Source organism: Selaginella moellendorffii, unplaced genomic scaffold (genome assembly GCF_000143415.4).
Source record: "Selaginella moellendorffii unplaced genomic scaffold, v1.0 SELMOscaffold_142, whole genome shotgun sequence".
Taxonomy (NCBI): domain Eukaryota; kingdom Viridiplantae; phylum Streptophyta; class Lycopodiopsida; order Selaginellales; family Selaginellaceae; genus Selaginella; species Selaginella moellendorffii.
The window spans coordinates 309,494-321,374 of record NW_003314403.1 but is presented as its reverse complement, the minus strand read 5'-3'; the positions used below and the strand labels follow the sequence as shown (position 1 = coordinate 321,374).

Genomic DNA, 11,881 nt, shown 5'->3' with positions numbered 1-11,881 from the left:
ATGGTGAGCACGCTTCTGCGATAACAGCGTCGACACAGGGAAGAAACGCCATATCCGTAAGTGTGTAAGTTTGGAAAGCGGTGCCATAGCTGCTCGAAAAAGAGAAAGAGATTGAAAAACAAGAGAGGAAAAACTTATGCATACGTACCATCATTCCCGCCATAGCAGCAATCGATCCACCGAGAGAGTGTCCGGTAAATCTCAAAGAAAAGCCTTCACACTTCCCACCGGGACCGAGTATGGAAGTCAAAAAACCAGTTTTTTTCGATGATCCAGAGCTACCTGCTAAAGAAATGAACTTAAAGAGCAAGCCTTTTTTTTTCCAAACCTGAAAGCTCGGGATTATCTTCAGGGCTGTCCAACTCGAAGGCAAGCTCTCTGGCCGCCGCCACCACACCGGCATGGCCATAGTGAGGATTTGACGACGAGATTTCAAGCTTTGCTGTGTCAGACAAATGACCAGACCTGCGTAGAGTATCAAACTTGTAGGGAATGAGAGCGAGAGCACTACGTACATGAACAATCCTTGAAAATCAGTGTCGGCAAGGATGCATTCACGTCCCAGGCCATCTGTGAGAAGATCCTCCGGTGTTTCAGTCCCACGAACAGCGACAACAACCAACTTGAGTTCCTTCAACTCAATCACGAAGTAGACTGTCTCTCGGTTTCTCTGAAATAGTGAGTGACCAAGTCAGTTCGCGGGAAACTTGTGACGCTACAAACATCAAAACCTGGTGAATCCTTCCTTTCAAGAGCGCCTCGGCTGGGAGGCGAGCAGCACGAAGGAACGCAGTCGCATGGCCTCGCCACCAATTATCACCGTCGACACTCGGACTCCTGCAAGCCAAAGCTTAGTTAGCTGTTTCTCGGAGATGAAAGAAAAAACTCGAGCTACCTTTTGCGGTTCCATAAGCTGAGGAGTCCTTGCCGGTACATCCAAGCACAGGGAAAGAGTAGCGGTGTGCGTCCAATGTCCAGCAATGGTCCCTGGGAAGATCAGCAAGAGAACTCTTTGAAGCTGAGAGCATTGTTTTGACAATCGCAAACCGTGTACGCAGCCACGGCATATGGATGGAGAAGAGCAGCTTCTGTGACCAGAGGACCGGGAGCCGGAGGGAGATCTTTCGGAACTGGAGGCTTGGATTTGCGAGTTCTCAGAAGAGCAACACCTGTAGAAACAAAGAAGGATAAAAAAGCTTGCTCGCAAGTTCTATCCATGAATCTTTACCAGCGAGAAACTCGAGATGGCTTGCACCGGCAGCACGGTATGCAACAAGATCGCCTAAAAGTGCTGCCACCGTATCAACCTCGTCTTCATCCATGGTTGTCCTGGAGATTCATTCACAAGTACTGGATGAGCACACAAGAAAAAAGCGATTTTTCTTTCGCGACTCACAGATATCTCGATCGCCCAAGGCAGCAAAGCAGCTCTCGAATGCCGCGATCGAAAATCTCGCGGTAGTGAGCGCGCCATGCCTCGTGTTGCATCTCGTAGAGCGACCTCCAAGAGAGCACGTCCGAGCCAACGCAACACTGTGCCAAGACGAGCAGCCATGTAGCGATGGGAAGGATGACAAGCGTGTCTCGCAACAATGCCGCCGCGTCAGGGCCTGTGACACGAGAGAGAAAACAAAGGAGAAGATCCTATAGAGCTAGAACAAAGAGAAGATCCAAAGAACACAGTGCTTGATCCTTACCAGGAAAGCAAAAGGATGAACGACCGTTCCTCACAGCCAAGATGGTCAAGTAGCAAGCTCCTCCTGTTTGGAAGGAGGTGACAAGAACACCAAATCGTCCCCACCATAGCCACCTTCGATACCAAATCTGTGCTCGAGCAAGAGCAAAAAAGAGATGAGAATCCACATTGCTTGTTTCTTACCCGTCTCCCAATCCTGATCGCCGCGCTGGTGGCGCCGCTCGTCCTCCTCCGAGAAGCTGGGACGTGCTCCTCGGCGATCATGGTAACCGCGGTGGCGGCCTGGCACAAGCCAGTGCCCACCACCCAAGCCACTCGCGCGCAAGCGCCGCTAGCAACCAGCGCCGCCGCCACTAGCAGCGATCGTGGGCAGCCGCTGGAGGAGGACGACACCACAGCCATTGCGGTGCCCAGCGCGGAGATGCCCAAGTGGAGCACCAGCGTGACCACCACCAGCGCCCGGAGCGATCGCAGGAAGCGGCAGCATCCCTTTGACGAGTGGAGGATTTGCTCATCGCCACCGCCGCCACCCTCGTCCTCCTCCTGGCGCTCCTCGTGGTGGTGGCGGTGGGCATCGGCCATAGCGGCGGATGGTGACGGGCAGCCCGAGAAAGCAGCATCGCTGGGCTCTGTTTCACATTTCCTGGCGCGGTCCACGACCTGGATGCTTCCAATTGGCGATGTGGGTTGGAGGTTAATCGTCCTCCACTTTTATCACGGGGACCTTTATTGGATGTTTATTTCTTCTCGACTTGGTCGCTGGAACTTAAAGATCATCTCCTCCAAGCTTTTATGGAAGATCTCTTTCTTTTTTCTTTCCACTCTCTCGCACAGGATCACACCTGGAAGTGGGAGCAGTGTTGTCGAGTCCTGCGACACAGTCGACAGCTTTTAGTTGAGGCTGTTCCAGTAAGTGCCATGATCGAGATCCGAGGCTGTTCCACTCTGGAATGGATTCCTCGCTGAGAGTAGCTTCACGCCCTGCGCTCCTGCTGCTACCATCGCCACCGCCACCGCCCAGACGATCACAACTTCCTTCTCTCTAAGCCCATGATCGTGCTGCTCGATTGAAGAGCTCTGGAAACAAAGCAAGCACAAGTTAGAGTAACAAAGAAAACAACAGCAAGCTTACCTTTTCCTTGTGATGAATCGTTTCCGCCCGATCACACATAGCTACAATAAAGCACAGTTGGAATGTTAGAATGTGGAAGATCATATTGACACGTACCTGATGAGAGAGATCATAGATGAAACTTCCATATTTCCTGGTGTCCTGGATTTTTGAGGCTTGTACAAGGAAGTAGAATCTTCCACCTTGTGATTGTGTCAATCTCGGATGTTAAGCATAAACCAAAACGGCTTCCAGCTTAAGTTGCTTCTTGCCACCACCCCTCGAGAACAGGCCTCTTACGTTACTCCACAGATGGATCGGCTGGACGTTGCCCATAAAAGGAGCTTGCTCCCTCCAGAGAAGAGCAAACAATGCAGCCTTCCAAACCATTGTTGCTGCTGTTTGTGCTCATCAGATCGACTGTTGCTGCTGCTGCTGCTCATTCTCTGGACGTCAGATCCGTGCTCGAGGCCAGCGATGGAAGCACAAGCATCGGCTTCAGTGTCGTTCACAGGGATGCACCCAGGTCCAAGCTGAGAGACGAGAAGCTTGCACTAGAGCTTGATTCCGAGTCTTCTCCCACGCACCGTGATGCTGCCTTCAAAGATGTCATCCAGTACGTTCAAGCGCGGCAGGCTCGAGTAGCAAAACATCGTCGAAGTAAGCACCACCACCACCACCACCGCCACCACCACCACCATCACCACCATCGTAACCATGGAAAAAACGCCTTGACCGGGTTCACGAGCCCCGTTGTGACGCTGGGACAAGCCGGGCTCGAGTACTACGTGCCACTCCAACTCGGGACACCAGCAGTGGAAGTTGTTCTCATCATGGACACGGGCAGCGACGTCTCCTGGATCCAGTGCGTGCCTTGCAAAGACTGCGTGCCGGCTCTCCGGCCACCTTTCAATCCCCGCCACTCTTCCTCCTTCTTCAAGCTTCCCTGCGCCTCCTCCACTTGCACCAACGTCTACCAAGGTGTCAAGCCATTTTGCAGCCCGTCTGGAAGAACTTGCCTCTTCTCTATCCAGTACGGTGATGGAAGCTTGAGCTCGGGCTTGCTGGCCATGGAAACCATCGCCGGCAACACCCCAAACTTTGGAGATGGCGAACCTGTGAAGCTCAGCAACATCACCCTCGGTTGCGCGGATATCGATCGAGAAGGCTTACCGACGGGAGCGTCCGGGCTGCTGGGAATGGACCGGAGGCCGATCTCCTTCCCGTCGCAGCTAAGCTCGCGGTACGCTCGAAAGTTTTCTCACTGCTTCCCGGACAAGATCGCCCACCTCAACTCTTCCGGCCTCGTCTTCTTCGGGGAGTCGGATATCATCTCCCCGTATCTCCGATACACGCCGCTCGTCCAGAACCCGGCGGTTCCAAGCGCATCCTTGGACTACTACTACGTTGGCCTGGTCGGGATCAGCGTGGACGAGAGCCGGTTGCCACTGTCACACAAAAACTTCGACATCGACAAGGTGACTGGCAGCGGCGGAACGATCATCGACTCGGGGACTGCGTTTACGTACCTCAAGAAGCCTGCCTTCCAAGCGATGAGGAGAGAGTTCTTGGCGAGAACGTCTCACCTGGCCAAAGTGGACGATAACTCCGGCTTCACTCCCTGCTACAACATCACCAGCGGCACCGCCGCGCTGGAATCCACGATCCTTCCCTCGATCACGCTGCATTTCCGCGGCGGCCTGGACGTGGTGCTCCCCAAGAACAGCATTCTCATACCCGTGAGCAGCAGCGAGGAGCAGACGACACTGTGCCTGGCGTTCCAGATGAGCGGCGACATTCCCTTCAACATCATCGGGAACTACCAGCAGCAAAACCTGTGGGTGGAGTACGATCTGGAGAAGCTGCGCCTGGGGATCGCCCCAGCGCAATGCGCCACAGACTAACTAGATTCTCTACCTAAATGAAAGAGACAGTGATTTTAGGGTTCTTGAGAGTTGAGAGTGTTTAATTTGATGGAGGAGGTATCCTCGGCTGCTAGACAATACCGCGCGGAAGCTAGGCGGAGGTGGTTCCCGGAGCGATGGCGCAAGGATGGAGCTGGAAATGTTGGATGCGAGGGCTGTATGTGCTACTGATCACATTCGCTCCCTTCGTCAAAGGTTCCTTCTCGATCTTCTCGATCTTTGTCACAGTGCAATGGTGTGCGTGAATTTTTGGATACAGGAGGAGAGACCGATGTGAGCAACTGCCAGAGTTTGCAGTCGCGTGTCAATCGCTTGAAGAGCAACTGACGAACATCTACCCCAGCAGTACTCTAACTCTTGCGATCTCAAGTTCACAGGTTGGTGTTCTTCCTTCTCTCGAGCTTTCGCAGTGAAACTATACACACAGGATATCTTGTTTGTTTTGGTGTTTCCAGTACATCAGTGCCGTAAGTCGCGATCCCGAAGTTTGAGAAGAAAGAAGACGCCACACCAGCAAGATGGCTCCCAGCTGCCTCAAGGAGCTCAAGGTCTCGCTCGCCTCAAAACATCCGAAGCTACAGGCCACTGGCTCTTGTGGCCCGACTCTCTTACGGTTCTAGACTTCGAGGTGTGGGGCAGCCTTGAATTGCGTGTGGTGGTTGCTCTCGTGCTTCCGCAAGCTCGAGAGCTTCCGGATGGCTGGAGACTTCTACAGTTTTAAAAGCCTCTTTGCGAAGCTGCCAGTTTTGCAGCGCTACAAGTGTGTCGCGGCTTGCCCGATGCTGGAGTATCTCAGCGGGCTTTGTGGACACCTCGAAAGATCTCACGCTCAAGAGTTGCCAGCCTCGAGAGTTTCCAGTTTTCTGGGCGACGAGGTTGCAGCGAGAACGAGAAAGTTTAGGATGATCACCGGGTAAAGTCTTATCCTTTTTGCTTGTCTTTTTAATAGCCGTAGTTTTCTAGGGCAGGGAAAAGCTATGGCGGAGGTGGAAGCGATGGTGGAATTCCTTAAAGTAGTCATGGAATTCTCAAGGACAGGCGTGAAACCTGACTGGATAGAGGTGGAGTATGGTCCTTATGGCATCCGTGGATATAAGGATTCTAGGCCTAAACGGGTTAAATCTCAAGAGGAGTTGGAAGAGATTGACAGGAAGAACAAGGAGCTGTGGGAAGTGCACAGCCGTGGAAATGTATTTGGCACTATTTGCTCAAAGTGGGTTCGCTATGGGCGCTGTGGATTTGATGATTCGGATCCCTTGTGTAGCATGGAGCATCCTCCAGAGTATCGAGGTAAATCAGGCCTCATCCTGGATAATGAATTAGCGTTCGCTCGCCAGAGAGTCCAGAATGGCCAGGTTGACGGGAGGATCTTGCCTCCGAGTGGATGTAAGTCATTGAATCATGAATGACGATCAAATCTCTTTCGACTCGCAAAATTTGATTTTTGCGCGCTGCCATCATCCAAGAGGTGAGTCTCGTTGCTCTTTGTGTGTTCTCCAACCTCTCTTTGTAGGCCGGGGTGGAGAACGGTTGGGCAAGCTTCTGCATATGGTACCCCGATTTCTTTGCTCGGTGAGATCAAAGGCCACGAACCGGCATGCGAGCTTCGACCACGGCGCCAGCTCTTGACTTTGGACACACAGGTCTTTTTCTGTTCTTACTTCATTTTCTCTGTTCTATACCAAAGACTTGCTTCATTTTTTCTGTTCTATACCAAAGACTTGAAGTCGGTCACTTGGAGACGACAAGCGCGATTACACCAAGACTGGCTGGTCCATAGTCTATCGTCGACTCCGGAGATGGACTTCCACTGTCCTGGTTCTAAGGACTTGGCACTTCACGTCAACATTCTCTCAAGTGCAAAGCATGCCTGTACTGGTAATGCTGGAGAAATCCTCCGTATCAGCTTGTTCGGCACCTTCGCTTCACTGCCGGTTCCAAAAGGTACACGATTTCCCTGCTTACTTCATACCATAACAAACTTGCATTGCAGGGATACTCAAGAACGTCGCCGGCGTTTCGTGGTGCTTCTTGTTTTATTTCGCTGCGCCATTATCTCATCATTCTTCTATCATGTGAAACCTCTTCTCGGGGGTTCCATCTAACGTGTTAACTGTGCAGCAAATCCCCGTGTGGTGGAAGTGGTACTACACGAGCAACGCAAGAAACTCTAACTTATAAGTGAACACACGACGTAAGTAGCGAGGATCTGCGCTTTTGCTTCTGCGAACTTGCTAAGTATAATATAGCTGCAGACTTTTATGGAAGATCTCTTTCTCCCTGGATCACAATGGAGAGTCCTGGTAGCGCAGCGTGCAATCGTCGTTGAGCTTGACATCCACAGCGATGGCGTCGACACAGTCCAGCCACGCCTTGGCGATGATGTCGTCGATGCAGCCTCTGCACGAGTCCTGGCTTGGGAGGACGTTGGTGGTGGCGTTGCGGAGGCACTGCGCCTGGCCGTAGGCGGGGACGTCGCCCTCGACTCCCTTGTTGGTGCTGTAAGTCATGTTGGCGGCGGTGGGAGTGCTCTGGACGAGATCCGCCAGCGTCGCATTGAGGCTGTTCCAGTAAGTGCTCCCCTCTGGGATGGACTCGTCGCTGCACAGCCCCGAGAGTAGCTTCACGCCCTGCGCTCCTGCTGCTACCATCGCCACCACCATCGTACAGATGATCAAAACATCCTTCTTGACGCCCATGATCTTGCTGCTCGATCGAAACGAAGTATGCACAAGTTAGAGCAAAGAAAGAGAGCTTGCCTTTTCCTTGTGACGAGTTGCTTCCATTTTATCACAAAAACCACAAGTAGAATGTGAAAGATCACAAGTACCTTATGAGAGATATCACCATCTTTTCCTGGCGAGTCCTGGATTTCTTACGCTTGCACCAAGGAAGTAGAATCTTCCACCTTGTAATCGTGTCAATCTCAGATGTTAAGCATGGCTTCCAACTTAAGTTGCTTCTTGCCACGAAGATAGAAGACAAAGCAAACAATGCGCCTAATTCGAGCAGCAGCGAGGAGCACACGACACTGTGCCTGGCGTTCCAGACGCGGCGCAACATCATCGGCAGCAAAATCTGTGGGTGGAGTACGATCCGGAGAAGCTCCGGCTGGGAATGAATGCGCCACAGACTCGATTCTCCACCTAAATGAAAGAGACATTGATTTTAGGGTTCTTGAGAGTGTTTTATTTTGATGGAGGAGGCAACCTCGTCCTCCTCGTCGCCTCTGCCGGACAATGCCGCGCGGAAGCTGCGGCTTTTCGACGAGAAGATGCGCCGCCAGTGCTGGCAGAAGGCGGAGGTGGTTCCCGGGCGGCATCCGGAGCGATGGCGCAAGGATGGAGCTGGAAATGTGGTGTGCCGCAAGTTCATTGGATGCGAGGGCTGTATGTGCTACGAGTTTGATCACATTCGCCCCTTCTCCAAAGGTTCCTTCTCGATCCTTCGCTTCCTCTTCCTCACTCGCAGCCACATTGTAATTTTGTGCGTGAATTTTTGGATACAGGAGGAGAGACCGATGTGAGCAACTGCCAGATTTTGCAGTCGCGTGTCAATCGCTTGAAGAGCAACAAAGACGCTGACGAACATCTACTCCAGCAGTACTCTTGTGATCTCAAGTTCACAGGTTGGTGTTCTTCCTTCTCTTGAGCTTCCGCAGTGAATCTATACACACAGCATATCTTGTTTGTTTTGGCAGCGCGAGAGCTGGACCTGGTGGAGATGGCGGTGTATGGAAACGTGATACGTCCCGGGCTCCAGTGCCGGTGTAAGAGTGTGTCCGAGACGCTTGGAAATGGTGTCCATAAATCCAAAGGCCACGAACCGGCATGCGAGCTTCCATACAAGGCCCACGGCGCCGGCCCTTGACTTCGAGCAGACAGGTTTGTTTGTTTGTTTGTTTACACTGCTTGCTGGTCTCGCGAACTTCGTGTTTTTTATCTGTTCTTCTTATTTCATTCTTTTCGTTCTCTACCAAAGACTTGACCCCCCCGCTGCCGCATTGTAGCTAGTCAGTCAGTCGGCCGGAAACGACAAGCAGGATTTTGATTTCCATACTGCGGCGGCGACGAGACTGGTTGGCTCTCTTGTCCTATAGTTCGAAAGAACCATCGGTGACTCCGGAGGAACATAATGCACTCCCACTGTCAAGAGGTACTCTTTGGGTGATTCAAATCTGTGTGAAGTGTTTCTTGATCCAGGGACGATAGATAATTCTGGATCTCGTTTCCTAACCACAAATGTCAACGGACAATCCTCTCTGGAACAACCCGCTCACGAGGAGCTCCCGGAGAGAAGGCACTGTCTTCTCACGGTCGTCGACTCGTGAGAGGCAACTAAATGAGGAGGAAGCACTGCTGTGGGCCGCACTTGAGAAGCTGCCTACGTACAACCGGTTGAGAACTTCAATTCTCAAAGATGTGTCTGGTAGCAGGCTTGAACAGGTCGATCTTTCAAAGCTCGGTGTTGAGCACAAGCAGAGGATTGTGCAGACGATAATTGGGATTGGCGAAGAAGACAACGAGCTGTTCTTGTCCAAGTTACGGGATAGGATTGACAGGTATCTCTCGCTCCTGTTTTTGCTTGACTTTTCAAACTAAGATCTCCTACTCTTGTCCAGGGTCGGCTTAAAACTCCCTGAGATTGAAGTTCGTTTCAAACACCTTCATGTCGTTGCACGCGTTCACGTTGGAAGCAGGGCTTTGCCAACGCTATGGAACACAACACTCAACTGGATAGAGGTTTTAACTCATCTGCCTGTGTCCGATGTTTCTCAAATCTGCATGCTCCAGAGCATACTGGACATGGTGCGCCTTGTTCCCACCAGGAAAAGATCCCTTACCGTCCTAAACAACATTAGCGGGATAATAAAACCATCGAGGTCGGTTTCATGTCCATCTCTTTCCTTGCGTAAATCGGGAAGCTTTTCCAGGATAACACTGCTCCTTGGACCTCCCGGATCTGGAAGAACCACATTTCTTCTCGCTCTTTCTGGGAAGCTCAGCGATGACTTGAAGGTCAGACTGAAATGGACCGTTGCACTGCCTAAACTTTAGAATTTGCAGGTAACTGGAAGTGTTACCTACAATGGTCATGAATTACACGAGTTTGTGCCTCAAAGAACTGCTTCATACACAAGTCAAAATGACGTACACCTTGGCGAACTGACAGTACGGGAGACATTTGACTTCTCATCGCGCTGCCAAGGTGTTGGCTCTTCATACGGTCTGTATGTTGTTGTTACTTGCTCTACAAACTCCAACTTCTCTTGCCTGCAACGCAGAAATGTTATCTGAACTGGCCAAGCGTGAGAGAGCAGCAGGAATCAAGCCAGATCCAGATATCGATGCGTTTATGAAAGTATGTGATGTTCTGCTCGTGATCCTGACCTGGATTTGTGCTGGCATTTGCAGGCCTCAGCCATTCAAGGCCAAAGAACAAGTATAGTTTCCGACTATGTTCTCAAGGTACTCTTGTTTTTTTGTTGAGAATGTTCTCAAATTGTATCAACTTATAGATTCTGGGTCTCGACATTTGCGGAGACATCTTTGTGGGGAATGACATGTTGAGAGGAATTTCCGGAGGTCAGAAGAAAAGAGTCACTACAGGTACTTTATCTTCTTGTTTAGTTTTCTTAATAGCAAAGGTTATAATTGTGCCCAGGGGAGATGCTTGTTGGGCCCGTAAAAGCATTTTTCATGGACGAGATTTCTACTGGTCTGGACAGCTCAACAACTTATCAGATTGTCAAGTGTCTCAAGCAATCCGTTCATGCAACGAGTGGCACTATGGTCATCTCATTACTGCAGCCGGCGCCTGAAACATATGATCTGTTTGACGACGTTATTCTCTTGTCCGAGGGCCAAATCGTATACCAAGGACCTCGTACTAATGTTCTTGAATTCTTCGAGGCTCAGGGATTCCGATGTCCAGAAAGAAAAGGCGTCGCTGATTTCCTACAAGAGGTCTGACTTTAGACTTGGTTTTAAGCTCTACTCACTAGTTCATGCATCAGGTGACTTCGAGAAAAGATCAAAGTCAATACTGGGCATTGGATGAGCCATATTCATACGTCTCCGTGGAGGACTTCGTTGAAGCGTTTAAAAAATTTAGCGTGGGTCAGCAACTTGTATCGGAGTTATCACGACCGTTTGACAAGTCAACCAGCCATCCCGCGGCTCTGGTTACCGAGAAATTCTCATTAACAAACTGGGAACTGTTTCAGGCATGCCTTGCCAGAGAATGGCTGTTGATGAGAAGAAACTCGTTCCTCTTCATTTTCAAGGCTATACAGGTAACAACTATTGTTTTTTTTTTTTTTTTGCTTTTTATCTCCCAATATTCAACATTCTTATCTCTTTTCCAGATTAGCATTGTTTCAGTCATCGGGATGACAGTCTTTTTGCGTACCGAAATGCATCATGAAACCGTCGGGGATGGAAACAAGTACCTTGGTGCTTTGTTTTATGGCCTGCTCAACGTAGCCTTCAATGGGATGGCTGAAATGGCCATGACCGTCGTCTATCTTCCAGTTTTCTACAAGCAGAGAGACCTCTTGTTCTATCCTGCTTGGGCGTATGCACTGCCAGTCATACTTTTGAAAATCCCGGTGTCTGTTATGGACTCTGCAATATGGACCGTCATCACTTACTATGTTATAGGCTTTGCACCAGAGGCTAGCAGGTAACTGTTTTCTTTACCTGATGGTTGATTTGCCTACACGGCTATTGCAGGTTTTTCAAGCAGTTCCTCCTCTTCATTTGTCTCCATATTATGTCGCTGGGATTGTTTCGCATGGTTGGCGCACTGTCTCGAACTATAGTTGTGGCAAACACTCTAGGCTCTTTCCAGTTCCTGCTTATGTGCGCACTAGGAGGCTTTATCTTGTCCAGAGGTAAACATTGTTGGTCGCTTTTCCTTCTCGCTCAGCAAGAATTTTTGTGCAGAGAACATTCCAAATTGGCTAACTTGGGGTTACTGGAGTACACCGCTGTCTTATGCGCAGAATGCACTCTCTGCCAACGAGTTTCTTGCCCATCGCTGGCAAAGAGTACATGTTTCTTTGCTGCTGTTTGTTGTGTTGCTCACCAAAACTTTCGTTGTAGCCTTCTAATTCTTCAGATACTGTTGGAGTTGCTTTCCTTAAAT

General features: G+C 50.5%; 6 protein-coding genes across 10 annotated transcripts in view; 4 read left to right on the top strand and 2 right to left on the bottom strand.

Annotated features, from left to right (window-relative positions):
- Window positions 1-3,032, bottom strand: part of LOC112340423 — a 3,201-nt gene extending 169 nt beyond the window's left edge. Inside the window, exons 1-13 of the mRNA XM_024666530.1 lie at window positions 2,925-3,032; window positions 2,829-2,869; window positions 1,880-2,773; window positions 1,698-1,824; window positions 1,397-1,610; window positions 1,229-1,329; window positions 1,048-1,169; window positions 896-987; window positions 732-837; window positions 516-670; window positions 329-465; window positions 149-282; window positions 12-89 (exon numbers count right to left, since the gene is read on the bottom strand). Coding sequence (XP_024522298.1) covers window positions 12-89; window positions 149-282; window positions 329-465; window positions 516-670; window positions 732-837; window positions 896-987; window positions 1,048-1,169; window positions 1,229-1,329; window positions 1,397-1,610; window positions 1,698-1,824; window positions 1,880-2,278 — 1,665 coding nt within the window. The 5' untranslated portion in view covers window positions 2,279-2,773; window positions 2,829-2,869; window positions 2,925-3,032. The remainder of the gene's footprint in view (window positions 1-11; window positions 90-148; window positions 283-328; window positions 466-515; window positions 671-731; window positions 838-895; window positions 988-1,047; window positions 1,170-1,228; window positions 1,330-1,396; window positions 1,611-1,697; window positions 1,825-1,879; window positions 2,774-2,828; window positions 2,870-2,924) is intronic.
- Window positions 3,033-3,163: 131 nt separating this feature from the next.
- LOC9645795 (aspartyl protease family protein 2) lies at window positions 3,164-4,729 on the top strand. Its single transcript, XM_002992799.2, has one exon. It carries the CDS (start codon window positions 3,179-3,181, stop codon window positions 4,709-4,711), a length of 1,533 nt encoding a protein of 510 aa, XP_002992845.1. The 5' UTR covers window positions 3,164-3,178; the 3' UTR covers window positions 4,712-4,729.
- Window positions 4,730-4,781: 52 nt separating this feature from the next.
- Window positions 4,782-7,573, top strand: LOC112343296. Of its 4 annotated transcripts, none has more exons than XR_002991224.1 (7): window positions 4,782-5,109; window positions 5,188-5,645; window positions 5,701-6,022; window positions 6,070-6,200; window positions 6,246-6,375; window positions 6,452-6,676; window positions 6,726-7,573. XR_002991224.1 is itself a non-coding variant. In XM_024666491.1 (3 exons), exons 1-3 carry the CDS (start codon window positions 4,860-4,862, stop codon window positions 5,451-5,453), a joined length of 480 nt encoding a protein of 159 aa, XP_024522259.1. In that variant the 5' UTR covers window positions 4,782-4,859; the 3' UTR covers window positions 5,454-5,650. The 4 variants fall into 4 exon arrangements, 1 of the variants encoding a protein (XP_024522259.1); XR_002991223.1 differs by having other exon boundaries at window positions 5,701-6,200; window positions 6,726-6,926; window positions 6,988-7,573; XR_002991222.1 differs by having other exon boundaries at window positions 5,701-6,200.
- Window positions 6,928-7,879, bottom strand: LOC112343295 (antifungal protein ginkbilobin-2-like). The gene is made up of 2 exons (XM_024666489.1): window positions 7,563-7,879; window positions 6,928-7,438 (listed from the first exon to the last, which is right to left on the bottom strand). Exons 1-2 carry the CDS (start codon window positions 7,796-7,798, stop codon window positions 7,018-7,020), a joined length of 657 nt encoding a protein of 218 aa, XP_024522257.1. The 5' UTR covers window positions 7,799-7,879; the 3' UTR covers window positions 6,928-7,017.
- LOC9645794 lies at window positions 7,874-8,776 on the top strand. 2 transcript variants are annotated; one of them, XM_024666490.1, is made up of 4 exons: window positions 7,874-8,163; window positions 8,241-8,360; window positions 8,433-8,616; window positions 8,742-8,776. In XM_024666490.1, exons 1-3 carry the CDS (start codon window positions 7,929-7,931, stop codon window positions 8,600-8,602), a joined length of 525 nt encoding a protein of 174 aa, XP_024522258.1. In that variant the 5' UTR covers window positions 7,874-7,928; the 3' UTR covers window positions 8,603-8,616; window positions 8,742-8,776. The 2 variants fall into 2 exon arrangements, with proteins under 2 accessions (XP_024522258.1, XP_002992844.1); XM_002992798.2 differs by lacking the exon at window positions 8,742-8,776 and having other exon boundaries at window positions 8,433-8,706.
- LOC9645793 (ABC transporter G family member 39) overlaps window positions 8,773-11,881 on the top strand; it is a 6,099-nt gene continuing 2,990 nt past the window's right edge. The window contains exons 1-15 of the mRNA XM_024666529.1: window positions 8,773-8,887; window positions 8,935-9,293; window positions 9,354-9,474; window positions 9,526-9,614; window positions 9,666-9,750; window positions 9,799-9,958; window positions 10,017-10,093; window positions 10,147-10,200; window positions 10,251-10,341; window positions 10,397-10,698; window positions 10,749-11,027; window positions 11,100-11,416; window positions 11,467-11,627; window positions 11,680-11,783; window positions 11,839-11,874. Coding sequence (XP_024522297.1) covers window positions 8,974-9,293; window positions 9,354-9,474; window positions 9,526-9,614; window positions 9,666-9,750; window positions 9,799-9,958; window positions 10,017-10,093; window positions 10,147-10,200; window positions 10,251-10,341; window positions 10,397-10,698; window positions 10,749-11,027; window positions 11,100-11,416; window positions 11,467-11,627; window positions 11,680-11,783; window positions 11,839-11,874 — 2,196 coding nt within the window. The 5' untranslated portion in view covers window positions 8,773-8,887; window positions 8,935-8,973. The remainder of the gene's footprint in view (window positions 8,888-8,934; window positions 9,294-9,353; window positions 9,475-9,525; window positions 9,615-9,665; window positions 9,751-9,798; window positions 9,959-10,016; window positions 10,094-10,146; window positions 10,201-10,250; window positions 10,342-10,396; window positions 10,699-10,748; window positions 11,028-11,099; window positions 11,417-11,466; window positions 11,628-11,679; window positions 11,784-11,838; window positions 11,875-11,881) is intronic.